This window comes from Rutilus rutilus (genome assembly GCF_951802725.1).
Source record: "Rutilus rutilus genome assembly, chromosome: 1".
NCBI lineage: Eukaryota > Metazoa > Chordata > Actinopteri > Cypriniformes > Leuciscidae > Rutilus > Rutilus rutilus.
Window position 1 is genome coordinate 65,226,334 of NC_140209.1, and position 18,091 is coordinate 65,244,424.

The 18,091-nt window shown below is 43.3% G+C and overlaps 1 protein-coding gene across 1 annotated transcript in view; it reads left to right on the forward strand.

Annotated features, from left to right (window-relative positions):
* Positions 1–18,091, forward strand: part of LOC311295458 (NACHT, LRR and PYD domains-containing protein 3-like) — an 86,282-nt gene that overhangs the window by 18,512 nt on the left and 49,679 nt on the right. Inside the window, exons 3-4 of the mRNA XM_084416843.1 lie at positions 1,005–2,954; positions 4,834–5,007. Of these exons, the coding sequence (XP_084272969.1) occupies positions 1,005–2,954; positions 4,834–5,007 (2,124 nt within the window). The remainder of the gene's footprint in view (positions 1–1,004; positions 2,955–4,833; positions 5,008–18,091) is intronic.

Genomic DNA, 18,091 nt, shown 5'->3' on the forward strand with positions numbered 1-18,091 from the left:
AAAATTAAAATAAAAAAAAAAATACCTTATTGCCGCCTCATACAGTTATAACATTTAAAAGACTCATCAGGATGGGGCAAAAGGCCCCCAGTATTGATACAAATACTTTATCAATAAAGTCATGTGCTTTGCATAATATCACAGTTAGTACTTGTTCAAAACAATCACACAAAACACAGTTCTGTTTATTTTAATAAATAAAGGAAATGCATTTTTGTTTATACTGTCATTAAAATTAAACTGTTCATTTTAAAAACACAGAAATTTTTTTTTAAAAACTAAAGATTCTGAAAGCTTTGAAGGAGATCCCATAAAAAAATTATATTGGGTTTACAGTAGTAACAATAATTGGGATATTTTATTATATGATTAATATATATTTTTTTTTAAATATAATGGTTTCATTATGAATATGATGATTATCTCTAAGTTGGACACCCAACTTAATACGATATTTACCATCTGAATCAAAACATGTCATGTCAACAAATGGAAAAGTAAGCCAGCTGTTGATTATCATGTTAATTATTTTTCCTTTTTTTTTGGCCTAATTATGTTAGCAACAGCAAACTTTACATATTCTTCAGAATAACTGTTGATTTAAGTATCATCCGTCACCATTTACAAGTAAATCAATTACATGTAATCATTTCACATGAACACTGCTTTTTCTTCATGTCAGTGTTTCTGTGATATTTTAAAATAATGGTTTCTGTTAAATCTGGTTAAAATTTTTAGCCGCCTTTCTCTTTTATTCGAACATTTTGACTACTGAAATATTGATGTCTCATTACTTTTGATATGCAGGTCATTATCTGCCCCCAAATGCCTGATGTTCATTATTAATTAACAGTTTGTTGGCAACATGGGTAAATAAAATCTGTGCAGGAACTTGCGAGGATCTCCATGTGTGATATTAGGAAGTCAGTTTCTACATGTAGTATGATTTTATATTTATTTTAACAGAGGTTTTTGTGTCTCTGTTCATCTTAATGTGTTTTCAGTGGTGGGAGAGCTGACCAGATCAGAGATGTGTCCTGTCAGACCAGCTCATCCTCCTCCTGTCAGAAACACATCAGTCATCATGACAAAGAAGCAGCCCTGCAGCTCGATTCTCACCAGCCAGTGCATGATGATCTGCAGAGAGTCAAAGACCAGCACAAAACCAGCATGAAGAACAAGTATGAGAGCGTATTTGAGGGACTCAAACTACAAGAGAATCAGACCCTCCTGAACATGATTTACACACAGCTGTACATCATAGAGGGAGAGAGTGAAGGAGTGAATGAAGAACATGAGGTGCTACAGATGGAGAAAAGTTACAAGACCCTCCAAGACACTCCAATCAACTGCAATGACATCTATGATCCTTCACCTGAACTAGGATATGAGGAGAAGAGAAGAGAGAAGAAAGACAAAATCAAGACTGTTCTTACTAAAGGCATCGCTGGAATCGGAAAAACCATCTCTGTGCAGAAGTTCATTCTGGACTGGGCAGAGGGAAAAGTCAATCAGGGTGTAGATTTCATGTTTGTTCTTCCATTTAGAGAGCTGAACTTGATTAAAGATCACCAGTACAGTCTTCACAGACTTCTGCTGGACTTTCATCCTGAACTTCAAGATCTGGACTCAAAGATGTATGATGAATGTACAGTTGTGTTCATCTTTGATGGCCTGGATGAAAGCAGAATTACACTGATATTTTCAGACAGTGAGAAAGTTTCTGATATGACTGAGTCTTCATCAGTGGGTGTGTTGATGTCAAACCTCATGAAAGGAGATCTGCTTCCCTCTGCTCTCATCTGGATCACCACCAGACCAGCAGCAGCCAATCAGATCCCCTCCAAATACATCAACCGTGTGACAGAAATTCAGGGATTCAATGAGCCTCAGAAGGAGGAATATTTCAGGAAGAGAATCAGTGATGAGGATCAAGCCAGCAGAATCATCTCACACATCAGAAGAGCAAGAAGCCTCCACATCATGTGTCACATACCCGTCTTTTGCTGGATCTCATCCACTGTGCTTCAAAACATCCTGAAACAAGATCTCAGTGTAGAAATCCCTCAAACTCTGACTGAAATGTACATACACTTCCTCCTCATTCAAACTAGCATGAGGAACCAGAAGTATGAAGAGAGAGATCCAGAGAAACTCCTGCAGTCCAACAGAGGAGTGATTGTGAAACTTGCTGAACTGGCTTTCAATCAGCTGATGAAGGGCAATGTGATGTTCTATGAGGAGGACCTGATTGAGAGCGGCATAGACGTCACTGACGCCTCAGTGTATTCTGGGATTTGCACTGAGATCTTTAGGGAGGAATCTGTGATTTATCACAGGAAGGTTTACAGCTTTGTACATCTTAGCTTTCAGGAGTTTTTTGCAGCACTGTATGTGTTTTTCTGTTATTTACACAAGAACAGTGAAGTTATGAAAATGTTCCTGACAGGAAAGTCCAGAACTTGGTGTAGATTTGTTTCTCTGGATGTGTTTCTGAAGGGAGCAATGAATAAAGCCTTGAAGAGTAAAAATGGACACCTGGATCTTTTCCTTCGATTCCTTCATGGCATCTCGCTGAAGTCCAATCAGAGACTCTTAAAGGATCTGCTGATTCAAACAGAGAACAACCCAAAGAGCATCAAGAAAATAATCCAAAACCTTAAAAAACACGAAAACACAGAAAGTCCAAAAGAAAATGTCAGCCCTGAAAGATGGATGAATCTGTGTCACTGCTTGATTGAGATGAAGGATAGTTCTCTTGTTGAAGAAATGCAGGCATTTTTACAATCTGGAACAAGTAACCAAAACCTTACTCTTGCACAATGTTCAACTTTGGCAAACATGATCTTAATGTCAGAAAAGGTGATGGATGAGTTTGACCTTAAAAACAACATATCATCACAAGAGGGTCGAAGGAGACTGTTACCTGCTCTGAGGAACTGCAGAAAAGCTCTGTGAGTGTGAAAATATGAACATAATATCAACTGATTTGAAATATGAACATAATACCTCTCATGTAGGCTAATAGTTTAGCTGAATGCGCTTTAATGACTTTTTCATTTACATAAATTTGAAGTGTCTACAGATTAAAATATTTAAAATAATTATTTTAATTTGTAATTATAATTGAAATCCAAGTCATTACATTTCTGAAGTTTTAAAAGCTGAATATCTTTTCAACCATTGAATTTACATGACTTTTCCATTGTTCATAATTTGCTGGATAAGGATTAAGCATTTTTAGAAAAATATATTCATTTTCCTGGTCTAGAAATCACACTTTTAAAATTAGGCTACCTCATATATCTAGTTGCAGTGATGATGTATTAAAATAAGAAATATCTTGATTTAGGTCAGTGGTTTTCAATCCCAGCACTGTACATTTTTAATGTCTCTCTTATCTAACACACATATTAGAGGTCTTGGAGTGAATATTAACTAGCTGATGAGTTGAATTTGAAAATGTGCAGTGCTGTTGGGTACTCCAGGAACAGGATTGACCAGAAAATGTCTCTGAGCCTACTAGTCAACGTAAACATACGTTTACCTATTATACATCTTTCAGAATCTGCAAGGTAATGCTGAAGAATACAACACGATGCATTAAGAGCTAGGGGGAAAATTTTGAGCAAGATGATGGTGATGTTTAAATTTTTGTTATTTTGTTTTACATGCTAATATATTATTTAGCCTCTGAAGGGCAGGACTAAATTAATTAATTAACTTTTAAACAAAATAAGAACAATTTACACGAACGATCAAGTTCAAAAGTTTAACCCCCTGGCTCTTAATGGATGCTTCCTTCTTGAGCATCACTAAATGTTTGCAGCGTTTGTTATAGTTGTGTACGAGTCCCTCAGTTGTCACCAGTGTGAAAAAATGGATCTCACAATTATAGTCACTGCTAGTAAGGAGTCAAATATGCAGAAGGTTCTGGAAAAGCAAAGAATGTGCAGGAACTGAGGGTTTTTTTCTAAAGACCATTGGGCAGTTTAACTGTTCGGGACAAACAAGGGACTCATGAACAACCATTACAAAAAACAAAACTAAAATAAACAGTTGTGGATCATTCAGGTAATGACACACAATATTAAAAATCAAGCCTATGTAATTTGCCTTGTATTTTGTGTTTGTATTTTGTCTTGTGGACTAGGCTATTGAACATCTGTTTTGTGAAAAAGCTTTTTCAGGGCAGTACTAAATAGAATCAATGTCTTTATGATCCTTCTTATTAAAAAAATAAATAAAAATGAACAAATTTGGGGGGTTGCCTGTCCATCCCATCTTGTATACCGCCAAGAGAAATCTGGTTACCGTACACAAGCAACATCTAACAGCTGGTGCATCAGACAGTTTGAGTAAAAATATATGAAACGGCTGTGCTTCAGCAACAACAACATCATACCTTGGTTCTTTAAAACAGCAAAAAAAAAAACAATGTTATTTGCATATCGAGCAGAAACAAAGCAACCTCGGCATCTGTTTTCAGGCCTTGGTAGCACTTTATTTTAGAGTCCTTTTCCTCTTGTACATAATATGTACTTATTACATAAGCTAATTAATATGTTATAATAGTAATTACAATAACTAGGGACTAACTAGGTACTAACCATGAACCTACCCCTAAACCTAACCCTAACCCATGCAGTTACCTTATATTACCCAGTACTTTCTAAAGTACACTGTAAGAACATATGTGTATGTAATGTAAAATATAAGTGCAACCCAGGCCTTCCCGCTCTCTAACGTCTCTCCAGTGCTCAGAAGCTTCTCCATCATTAACAAGCTCTTGACTGATCATAACCTTTTAACAAGAGTCCTCTCTTTTTTCAGATTAACATCCTGTAATCTCACTGATCAGCACTGTGAAACTGTGGCTTCAGTTCTACAGTCATCAAACTCGTCCCTGAAAGAGCTGGACCTGAGTAACAATGACCTGCAGGATTCAGGAGTGAAGCTGCTCAGTGCTGGACTGAAGAATCCAAACTGTCAACTCAACATTTTGAGGTACTTAGAAGTTTTATGTATATAGCGCCTTTCCGTAGCTCAAGGTCACTTTACATTGTACATTACAATACATTTACACACCCACACACACATTACAAACACATAGGGATACATATAGCCACATTATCCAAAGTACATGTTAAATAGATATGTTTTTAGCTGAGTCTTGAAGGTAGCCATAGATGAGATATAACAAAGTGTAAGGGGTAGTGAATTCCATAATTTAGGAGCATTAACTCTAAATGAACTTCCACCTACAGTGGACAAAAAAAAAAAAAAAAGTTCAGCTGATCTAAGGGACCTGGCAGGGTGGTAGGAGTAAAGTAGATCAGATGGATATGGAGGTGCAAGACCATTTAATGCCTTAAATGTTAGAAGTAATATCTTAAAGTGAATACGTGATGCCACGGGCAGAGTCCTGCACGGGTCCGATTTTGTAAATCCGCACCCGCCCGTACCCGCAGTGCTTAAAACCGCATCCGACCCATTTTCCGACAGCAGCACTAATTCAAATCCGCCCCCGACCCGACCCGCTTAAAATAGAACCGACACCCGACCCGCACCCCAAATTAAATCAGTTTAGCCAATCACATTATAGACACACTTACAAAAATGTTTATTGCCAGGTCATACAGAAGTTATTACACGAAAATTGAACACAAGGACAACTTCAGCCGAAGCTGTCAAAAGGCCGGTACATGAAGAACATGGCTAACATTACCACAAAACTGAGTAGCCTTAACATTTTACCAATCGAACAGACACGGCTACAACACTATATGCCACGCAATTTCGTCTAGCCTACATCTGACAATTTTGGGTTCAAACACGCCCTGCACACCACACATACTTAACAGTGTTATATTTGAAAAATACTGTTCGATAGAACTGCTTTGTTACCACAGTTATCTGCGTGCTTCCTCAGCGATGAAGTTCCACATTTGCGGCTATCCAACACGAAAATGCATGCAGTAAGCCTTTCACAATATTTTCTTCAGATAACTCCAAATTTCTTCCACACACTGGACTTGATTTTTGATGACGTATTTTCGACAACTTTACAATCTCCACTGGCTGTTCTTTTCTTCAACTCCTCAGCATCCATCTCGACAACTGCAAGCAGATCGCGCGCGTTTATGATGAATTTTTAAAACTGAAAGTAGCCTAGGTAACGTTATAGATCCTGGGGAACGTGGCGCGTGGCCACAAATGAACAGATGTGGATATTAAATTATTTTATCAACTTGAAATACAGGCATATTTTTGTAGATGTGTTCCTAAAAATATGCATATATTTTGCATTGTTTGCATTGTTTTAAAGGAGAACTCCGGTCAATTTTAACATTGAGCTCATTTTTTTGTACATTTGGAGGGCTGTCAATACAGAGAACAACGACAGAAATCGGTGTTGCCTACACCGTGTTATCCTCTTTTTAAAATTTGCACCCTATTGACTTCAATGGGGCAAGTTTTAAACCTGCTTTTAGCCTCTTAACATCCTTGATGTGTCATTACAAGTGCACAGGTCATGTGAGTGATTCCTTCGGAGTGAACGCGGGTCAATCTGACTGCAGTAGATGTGAAAGATATGAATAAAAATGATGTTTATTCAGCCAGTGCACATACCTGTATTTACATCCTGTTTTCGGTCAAAGTCCATAGTAATCGATTGTTGAGTTCACGCGCATGATCATAGATACTAAACCAATCCACAGATGACGTTTGCCGCCGTCTGCACTGAGGCTGTGGCTCTCCAGCAAGAGCAGCAACATGGGGAAGACCATGCCTGGGTCAGATGGGCCGCGACACCTACAGCAGTGGCCTCACCAGTCAACACCCCGAAATGCGACACACCTGACCTGAGCCAACTGAAAAGCGAACTCCAGGCGAACTCCAATTTCGCAAAGAAGTGGCAGAGTAACTGAAGGGTTTGAGTGCCTCCATTGTTGAGGAACTTCGCAAACAGATATCACCCACCCCCCTAATGGCCAGTCAGTCTACTGTCCCACCTTTGCCTGCCGTCACATCCCAAATGCACATCGGTCCAACTGTACGACCAAGACCTCAACAGACACCACCAGGCAGGGGGTCCTTCCAATGGGATGCTGAGGGGAGGCCTATATGCAGGGACTGTGGAGGAGTGGGGCACATCCAGAGGTATTGTCCAACTCGTCGCAGGTCGACTTCGGGTTTTAGCACCCCCTGCCACTAATGGGCGTGTTGCAGGGACGGTCACTCACTCTGCTGGAGTGACCACCAAGTCCCAGCTTGTTGGGGAATGTCCACGCATTGAGGTGGAGGCTAATGGAAAAATGATCTCTTGTGTCCTTGATACCGGCTCCCAAGTTACCCTGGTGAGTAAAGCCTTCTTTGCAAGACATTTTGGGGATATTAATATTAACTGTGCCCATGACTCTCCCTGGTTAACTTTACGAGCTGTTAATAGATTGCAGATACCATATGTTGGCTATGCAGTTGTTGATTTTGCTGTTGGGGGTGTCCAGGTTCCACAGAAGGGAATGGTGGTGGTTGAAGATGGGTGTATGGGAGCAGACCATGCCATTCTAGGCATGAATGTGATTGCACACTGTTGGGACGAATTGGCCAAGGGTAAACACCCTGGGTTAACAGCTTTTAAGTCTCTTGTGTCACCTGTAGCAGGTCAAGTTTGGGAACAAGCCTTCTCCGTCTGCCAGAGGGTGACAGCTGAAGGGCACACCATTCCCTTTCAAGGGGTTGCTCGACTGCCCCGGCAGCCACCAGTGGTTATCCCCCTTGAGTCTGAGATGGTGGTATGGGCTCAACTTCAGGAAGGAGCCCCCAAAGCAGTCCACAATGCGTTAATCGAACCCCTCGAGGACCAGGATGGGGAGTGGTATGTAGCACGGTCCCTAGTGGTGGTGAGCGGAGGTAAGCTGCCAATGAGAATGTGCAACCCAAATCCTTATCCAGTAGAGGTCCCACTGCACCGACCATTGGCTAAGGTGACGCAGACTGACGAGTGTGATGTCCAAATAGGACGGGAGTTAGTGGTCCAGCCTGACTCCTTTGGAGCTGTGGAAGTGGCAATTCGAGCTGTGACTAACCCTTCTGGGCCTTCTACTCTTACAGATCCTATCTTTGCCATTGAGGGAGATGGCCTGAACACAGATCAACACCAACGCATTCTGCAGCTTTTAAAGAAGTGGAACAGCATGTTCGCCTTGCATGATGATGACTTTGGCAGAACCAATGCAGTACAGCATCAGATACCCACGGGAGCGCTACCGTCCCGTCCCCCTGACTCTTTATCCGGAACTGAGGACCCTTCTACAGGGCATGCTAGACAGTGGGGTGGTCCGTGAAAGCTCCAGTCCATGAGCAGCACCGGTAGTCCTGGTTAAAAAGAAAGACGGCAGTTGGAGGTTCTGTGTGGACTATCGTAAGCTGAATGCAGTTACACACAAGGATGCATATCCACTACCTCGCATCGAAGAGTCCCTCACCGGGCTGAAGAGGGCCCAATGGTATTCCACACTTGACCTTGCTAGTGGATACTGGCAAGTTGAAATGGACCCCCAAGACCGCCAGAAGACCGCATTCACCACCCCGATGGGCCTATATGAATTTGACCGCATGCCTTTTGGCCTGTGCAACGCACCAGCAACCTTCCAGAGGCTCATGCAGAGGTGCTTGGTGTCCATGGTGCATGACTTTTTGTTAATTTATTTAGATGATGTGGTCGTGTTCTCCCCTGACTTTGACGGCCATCTTAACCACTTTGAACAGGTGTTTCGGAAGTTGCATGATCATGGCCTGAAGTTGCATCCAAGGAAGTGCAAGTTGTTTCAGCAATGGCTAACCTACCTGGGCCATGTCATTAGCAACCAAGGAGTAGCGACTGACCCTCAGAAGACAGCTGTGGTGGGGGAATGGCCTGTCCCGCAAACCATCAAACAGGTGCATTCCTTTCTGGGCTTTGCGGGGTATTATAGGAGATTTATTCGTGGCTTTTCACAACTTGCTGCCCCTCTTCATGCCTTACTGAAGAGAACGGCCACTTCTCAACAGGGAAAAACCCAGGTGAATTGGACTGAAACTTGCCAGGACTCCTTTGACAGGCTAAAAAAAACCTTGGAATGTGCCCCAGTCCTTGCATACGCTGACTTCTCTCTACCCTTCCGACTGTTTACTGATGCCAGCCTGGAGGGCTTGGGAGCAGTATTGGCCCAATAACAGGATGGACAAGAGAGAGTCATAGCTTTTGCCAGTCGGAGTCTGCACCCCACAGAAAGAAATGACCAAAATTACAGCTCATTCAAACTTGAACTTTTGGCTCTGAAATGGGCCATAACAGAGAAGTTTAAGGATTATTTGTGGGGGGCCACCATCAACGTTTTTACAGACAACAGGCCGCTTATACATCTAGCCACTGCAAACCTGGGAGCTGTGGAGCAACGTTGGGTGAACCAGCTGGCCAACTACCAGTATACCATCAAGTTTCGCCCTGGTAGAACTAATAAAAATGCTGATGCCCTTTCCAGGTTGCCAGGCGAGTGTGTCGACGCTGTGGTAAGGGTGGTGGCTGAACCAGCTGATTCGGCCTGTCCGGTAGAGGACATTCATCAGACTCCGGACCGATGGTATAACTGCCAGTTTCAGGACCCAGGGCTGCAGCTTCTGTGGACCTGGAAGGCTGCAAACACGCTTCCACCACCGCATGAACGAAAGGGGGCTCCTCAACAGGTAAAGCGACTCCTGCATGAGTGGGAACATATTGTAATTCATGACAATCAAATGCAACGCCAATGCACCGACCCAAGGACTGGTGAGATATACTGGCAAGTGTTGGTCCCGGAGCAGGAAACGAGAGCTATGGCAACAGTATCATGAAAGCTTGGGCCATCAAGGAGCAGAGAAGGTCTTGTCAGTTTTGAGGAGACGATTCTACTGGCCCAGCATGCTGAAGAGCGTGCAGACCTGGACTGCGACCTGTCCTTGTTGTCTCCGGCAGAAGCCTGGACCTGAGGTAAAAGCTCCCCTGGCACCCATTTCCACGTCCTACCCCTTTGAGGTATTGGGAATAGATTACCTGTCACTGGGAAGACCCGGGGACCATTTCCCTTATATCTTAGTCATGACTGATCTCTTCTCCAAGTATGCCTTTGCAGTACCAATGAAGGACCAGTCTGCGACCACTACAGCCAAAGCCCTGTACAGTGCCGTGATCCAGGTGGTGGGGTGCCCAGAAAGGATCCTCTCTGATCGCGGGGGGGGGGGGGGGGGGGGGCCTTTCAGTCAGCAGTAATGGAACAACTGTGCCAGTTGTATGGATGTAAACAGTCCCGAACCACCTCTTACCATCCTCAAGGTAATGGTGCGTGTGAAAGGTTTAATCAAACTTTGCTGTCTCTTCTTAGTTCTCTTTCAGAAGCTGATCAGAACCACTGGCCACAGAGTCTCCCTGCATTACTGCAGGCTTATAATAACACCACCCATGGTTCCACTGGTATGACCCCTCATTTCATCGTCTTTGGCCGACATGCGCGCCTCCCAGTGGACTGGGTCGTAGCCTTTCCATACCAAGATATTCCCTGTCAGATTGGGTGAAACAACACTACAGAATTCTGACACAAGCCTACAACATGGTAAAGGCAAATGCTGAGAGGCAGCAACAGAAGGACCAGCTAAGGTATGATCGACGGGCCAAAGTGGATTCGCTTCTGCCAGGCGAACAAGTCTTCCCGAGGAATTTTCGTAGATGTGCAAAGGTCAAGCTGGCACCGCGTTGGGGTCCGTATGTTTTGGTGGGGGTAGCCCGACCTCGAGCCAATCGACCGGTCTATGTCATTTGTCCAGAAGGTCATGAAGGTCCCACAAAGACCATTCACCGTAATAACCTGCGCTGTTGCCCCGTGAACATATCAAGAGAGGAGCCTTCAGAAGGGGAACCATCTACAAGTCAATCACAGGCCATGTCCTGGTATCCAGTCATGGTCACTCCACTCGTCCATCAGCACCAGCTCACTGGCTATACCCCCGCCACCACTTCAGTCGTACCGAACCCAGAGAGAGATCTGCTGATTACAGCTAGTGGAGTAGATCCAACGGCACAGACTCCAAGCCCGTTGACCGAAGAACTGACAGGTGAATCGGAGCATGTAATACAGCCTGAAACCGTGCCCTGTCCGCCAAGCCTCCCTATGGTGAGTCCAACAGGTGGGGCAGTAAGGCGGTCACAAAGATCCACCAGGGGGCAGCCCCCAACCAGGTACAGGCACATATAGATAGTGGTCGGGGCGACCACCGGAAAAGTGGGGGGGAAATGTCACAGGTTGAATTAATACTTTTTCATTTTTAATCGACAGAGACATTAGGGCCTTACTGTGTGTGGTGTATCATGTATGATGGTGTTTACTGTGTGCATGAACAAATTTGCACTCTGAATTGTAGCGGTTATTCACTGTGCGTGTGCATCAAATTTGTAGTGGTTTTTGTTGTTGCTATTACTTAATCTGCCCTATTGACTCTTTTTAGACACCTGCTCATGGACAAACCTGGCAACCCGCTTCCTGTTTTATTACTATGCCCATATTTGGACTGTGCTTCCTCCCCTGCTAATGTGATGAAATTAGTTTATTAGAACTCGTTATAATGCTCCACCTTTCTACCCATATTTGGGCGATACTTCCTGTCATTGAGTAATTTTATTATTGCCTCTGCCTTGCTGCTGATGATTTCAATTAGCAACTAATTGTTTACCAGCTGGCCATGCTTGGGTTGAAGGAAGATAAAAACTGGTCCTTTGGAAGAGAAAGAGGTCTTGCTTGGTGGTGGTTGATCAGCTGCCATTGTGTTCAATGCACACTCCTGCTCTGTAACTGAAGCCCAGGTTCCCAGGCCTCGCTGCTTGAACACCGGTGTACTGCAGTTGGATTTTCTCAACGCTCGCTATTGTTGCCTGAAGGGCTGTAACTATATTTTACTACCACACAGTGTGAATGTGTGTTCTTCTGCTATCTGTGGTGTCGGTGTTCATTGTGGTTGCTTACTTCTAGCCTCAGAAATACCCATCCTGTGGTTCCAGTGTGTGGCGTTGTCCTGAAGATTGTGTGGCTATCCTTGAACCTCCCTCAACGCTCGCTATTGTTGCCTGAAGGGCTGTAACTATATTTTACTACGACACAGTGTGAATGTGTGTTCTTCTGCTACCTGTGGTGTTGGTGTGCATTGTGGTTGCTTGCTTCTAGCATCGGAAATACCCATCCTGTGGTTCTGGCGTTGTCCTGAAGACTGTGTGGCTATCTTCAAACCTCCCTCAACGCTCGCTGCTTGCTGCCTGGAGTACCGTAACTTTTTCCTGTGGGTCTGACGACTACCGTGATCCTCTGGACGCGTCCGTTTGACTGTTTTGAGGGAGGACAGCTGGAGCAAACCACTGAGAAGCTACCCAGTCACTGAATCTTAACTTCTCTCAAAAGGGTTTCAGAGACTTGATTTTAGTGAACTCTTTCTCCTACGTATCAGTGTTTCCTATTTAGTGCTTGTTGGCCCATCAATAAAGTGTATTTCTTTGTATGCAACCTTGACTGTCTGTTGGGTTTCTGTGACTGGGACCTGAGTCTGTTATTTAACGTTGGTCACTAGGTGACAGTAGCATCAGCTAGAGAAGATCGAGGAAAAAAATAGTTTTTAACAACAGAAGAAATATGAGAGCAAAAAGAGTTGGATCAAATACAACACCAAGGTTACGGATGGATGAAGAAGGCTTAACATGAACCCCATCAATATCAAAGGACTGGTCCATCCTTTTGACTGAGGCAGCAGAACCAATCATCAATATTTCAGTTGTGTTATTATTTAACTTGAGGAAATTCGGGGACATCCAATGCTTGATAATCCTGATACATGCAGTAAGTGAGTCGGGCAGGGATGCTCTATTAGAGCTGGTGGTGAGGAAAATTTTAATGTCATCAGCATAGCAATGAAATTGAAGTCCATGCATGTAGATGAGGTCACCAAGTGGATATATATAAATGATGAACAGTAGTGGGCCAAGAACTGAACCTTAAAGAACACCCAGTGTAAGTCGAGCAGTGTCCTATAGTGATATAATACTTTCTGTCGCTGATGTAGGAAATGATCCAGGAAAGAGCTGAATCTGTGATACCGATATCAAAAAAGGGGAGAGATGCGTGTTTAATGGGAGACTGTGTCAAATGCAGCACTTGTTTATTAACCCTGAATCCATGGACAGAAGAATGTCATTAACCACCCCAAGAAGATGTGTAGCCCTAGTATGAATGTGTTTAGTATGAATGGAATCCGGATGTACTACATCTGCCATGTTGTCATTATTATATGACCTACAAGCGTCAGTTACGTCGCTTCACTGGCATTCATAAAACCTCTCCCTTGGCCTCATGGGATAGAAAAGTGTCCAGCGTATGCGCACTTCAGAATCTTACCAGAAGTTGTAGGTTATCCGGCGACTTTTTTGCTGACTGTTTTTCAAATAATATGTATTCAGACAAACTGCTCTGTTAATGTACAGTTTTTTGCATTCTATATATTAAATCCTCAGTCAAATCCAAGTCCTTAACAATCGAGTCCAAGTCCGAGTCCAAAGAGGGCCGAGTCGGACTTGAGTCCGAGTCCTTAACGCCCGAGTCTGAGTCGAGTCCGGCCGAGTCCACAAAGATTTAAATAATTTGAAATTGACCTTTAACAAAGACCCGCCCCTCTTAGTTACTGTTGCTACATCCGACAAGCCATTCCGCACTCACGCCGCCCATCATGTTCTCACACAGTAAAAAATATATTGCAGAGCAAAGAGGACACTGACAATGCGCCAACAGACAAGACAGAGAAGGTTACTTTTGGTGTGAAATAAAGTCTCAGTATTTTCTAACACTTTAATGTGTAGCGCCTCAGTTCAAGCAGCACGTGAACTGATTATCTCTTCTAGTTATAGCACAAAATAAACATGAATGAACATCAAAACTGCAAAAAGAAATCAATACACACCATTTTTCAAGTTCAAGTCCACTAGACTTTAATCTACTAACTGGTTTGGTTTGTTTGTTGGACAAAAATGGCAGATATCTGCATTATGATTGGTCAGGTCGCCTCTCAATCAAATTCCAGTGAAAGGTCTCAACACTGAGCTCTTAAATTAATATTTTGACTAGGGGTGTAACGATTCGTTTTAACAACGATTCGATTCGATTCGCGATTCATGGTTGTCGATACGATTCAAGGACGATATTGGTTCATTTAGAACGATCCGATCCGAAACGATTCAGTGACTTGAAATCGATTCAGTAACTTTTTAGCCAAAAATTCTTGTAAGGGAATCAGGTATCAATTAATTATAGATATAAACAAACAAGTAAACAACAATTAATGTAAAATGCATTCACATTTTATTTTAATAAGTAGGACTGAACGATTATGACAAAAATGATAATTGTTGATTATTCCCTTGAAATTGTAATTGTGATTATTAATTACGATTATCACAACATAGAATGATGTTTTGAATAGTTTGGCCTTGGGACCCACATTTCCTCATGGTCATCAAGCCGCGGCCCACCTTTTTAGGAATTATATAGGCCTAGTATAATACATTTGTTTACACAAAAATTGTTGACACACAAGTTCTGTCCCCCTTTACTTAACAAATTTTTTTTAAGAATATGACAAATACTGATAGACAGTAGGCACTGCGAGGTTAAGCTATTAAATAGCAGTCCCAAACTAGTTTTTGTTAATACAATCTTGGTATGAGCCACCACAGTCATATAAAAATATACAAAACCAGTAAGTGGCATTTTGTTATGGAAACAAACAACAATTAGGCTACCATGGTGATACACAATACTTAGAAGAACTGGTAAAGAAACATGGAAACTGCTCCTGATAAATAGCAACACACATGACGTACCAATAACGAAATTTATTGGTATTTTACTTTTATTTCTTAACTTACTAATTTACGACGTTGCATGCTCGTATTTCTTTTGCGCTTTAGTGAAGTGATACAGCGAGCTCCGGCGCATTTGCGCGTGCAATTGAAGAGTGCGCGCTACTGCAGTACAGCGGCTGAGAGGACAGGACAGTCCGTTTTTCTGAGGTGAGAGACTTTGCGCTGCTTGTTGTCTTTGCGCTGCTGCTGGCGCGTCACGCATGGCGACGACGACACAGATAGGCAGACTGAATCGAGTAACGTTTAACGCCTTTATCATTAAAAGTGCAAAGAAAAAACATCCATATAAAGTCTAACGTGCTTAAATCCAATGCGCTATTTCCTAGTATCGATACAATCGATTCATTACCTTTTAAAACGATATTCGATCGATATATGTCGTCCAGAAGGCCAACTTGCCGAGCACAGATCGATCCAGTTGGATCGTAGGAATATAAATCGATACATCGATGTAGTTGATGAATCGTTACACCCCTAATTTTGACCCTTACAAAATGATTGCAATGTATAGTTGCAGTCATACGTTTACCTATTATACATCTTTCAGAATCTGCAAGGTAATGCTGAAGAATGCAACACGATGCATTAAGAGCTAGGGACAAACTTTTAAGCAAGATGATGGTGATGTTTAAATTTTCTTATTTTGTTTTACATGCTAATATCTTATTTAGCCTCTGAAGGGCAGGACTAAATGAATTGATTAACTTTTAAACAAAATAAGAACAATTTACATGAACGATCAGGTTCAAAAGTTGAACCCCCTGGCTCTTAATGGATGCTTCCTTCTTGAGCATCACTAAATGTTTGCAGTGTTTGTTATAGTTGTGTACGAGTCCCTCAGTTGTCACCAGTGTGAAAAAATGGATCTCACAATTATAGTCACTGCTAGTAAGGAGTCAAATATACAGAAGGTTCTGGAAAAGCAAAGAATGTGCAGTTCTACCAGAAAGACTCGGGAGATAAAATGATATAACAAGAGTAAATTTATTAATAGCTCAGCAAGCATAGTCTTTGGCGTAGGCCCCGTCCTTAGCAAGCAATGCGAGGGTAACGGAATCTGCAAATCCCGCCTGAAGATGAAGGCAGGGGCGCAGCCGACCCCCTGGAGGTAAAGGAAGGGACCATCCTGGTGGTGGTGGGGAGGATGGAGGGAAAGGACCATCTTGGAGGTGGTTGGGGAGGATGGAGGTAAGTACCATTCTTTTATACTGAGAGTGTTAACACATGATTGGTTAGAAGTGAGTTAATTCATGACGCGCTGATTGAGTCTTCCTGGCAGAACTTAACGCTAAGCTTACATTTCTACCAGAAAGACTCGGGAGATAAAATTATGTAACAAGAGTAAATTTATTAATAGCTCAATTTAGGCCCCGTCCTTAGCAAGCAATGCGAGGGTAACGGAATCTGCAAATCCCGCCTGAAGATGAAGGCAGGGGCGCAGCCGACCCCCTGGAGGTAAAGGAAGGGACCATCCTGGTGGTGGTGGGGAGGATGGAGGGAAAGGACCATCTTGGAGGTGGTTGGGGAGGACGGATGTAAGTACCATTCTTTTATACTGAGAGTGTTAACACATGATTGGTTAGAAGTGAGTTAATTCATGACGCGCTGATTGAGTCTTCCTGGCAGAACTTAACGCTAAGCTTACATTTCTACCAGAAAGACTCGGGAGATAAAATTATGTAACAAGAGTAAATTTATTAATAGCTCAGCAAGCATAGTCTTTGGCGTAGGCCCCGTCCTTAGCAAGCAATGCGAGGGTAACGGAATCTGCAAATCCCGCCTGAAGATGAAGGCAGGGGCGCAGCCGACCCCCAAAGATAGGTGGAGGAACACCTCCGCCGGGACGGAACCCACCCCCGAAGAACTGTAAGTAAGAGTACCCACCAGTCGTGGATCCTGCAGTTCCTGGAATGAGAAAGAAAAGTTAAGAATAACGTGAAAAAGCTTTATTTATTTATTTATTTTATATATTAAAAAAATGAACTGCATAAAGACAAGGTCACGATAGACCATACATGAAAGCCATAATATTGCTTGATTATGACGACCACTTAGACAAGGCCTCAATGGCCCATAATACCAAATTTGCTGTGCATAGACATGATGTGATAGACAACATAAAGACACATAATAGCTATAAAGCACGAGGTCGTGATGACCACATAGAGACGAAGCAGCGATGGACCACTTGACCCTGATAGGCTGCACATAAAAGCCATTGAGGCGCCAGATCGTGATAGACCACATAAAGGTCAAGCTTGACCACAAGGCCACGATGGACCGCACATAAACACAAGGTCATGCTTGACCACAAGGCCACGATGGGCCGCACATAAACACAAGGTCATGCTTGACCACGAGGCCACGATGGACCGCACATAAACACAAGGTCATGCTTGACCACGAGGCCACGATGGACCGCACATAAACACAAGGTCATGCTTGACCACAAGGCCACGATGGACCGCACATAAACACAAGGTCATGCTTGACCACAAGGCCACGATGGACCGCACATAAACACAAGGTCATGCTTGACCACAAGGCCACGATGGACCGCACATAAACACAAGGTCATGCTTGACCACAAGGCCACGATGGACCGCACATAAACACAAGGTCATGCTTGACCACAAGGCCGGCTCGACCACACATAAGGCCGCGATGGACCAACATACCTCGATGGGCACATGCAGACGAGCCATGCAGGCTACACGGCCATGATAGACCACATATAGCTGGCCACGATGGCCATAAGACGCAAAAGACCACACACGGGACAGGCCACGATAGACCGAACGGCCATTGGACCACATAAAACCAAGGCCTCGACGAGCCACGAGGCCATAATAGCCACATATAGGACAAGGCCACGGTAGGCCACACGGCCATGGGAGACCTCATAGACGAGACCGCTTAGGAGCCACAACGGCCGCTAATGCCACACAGAGACAAGCCTATGAGACAAGGCAACTGAGCCACACAAAACCAAGGCCTCGATGGACCACAGACCACGATGGGCCACACACAGGACAAGGCCACGATAGGCCACACGGCCATGATAGACCACACAGAACGCAGGCCGCGATGGACCACAGACCACGAATGGCCACACAT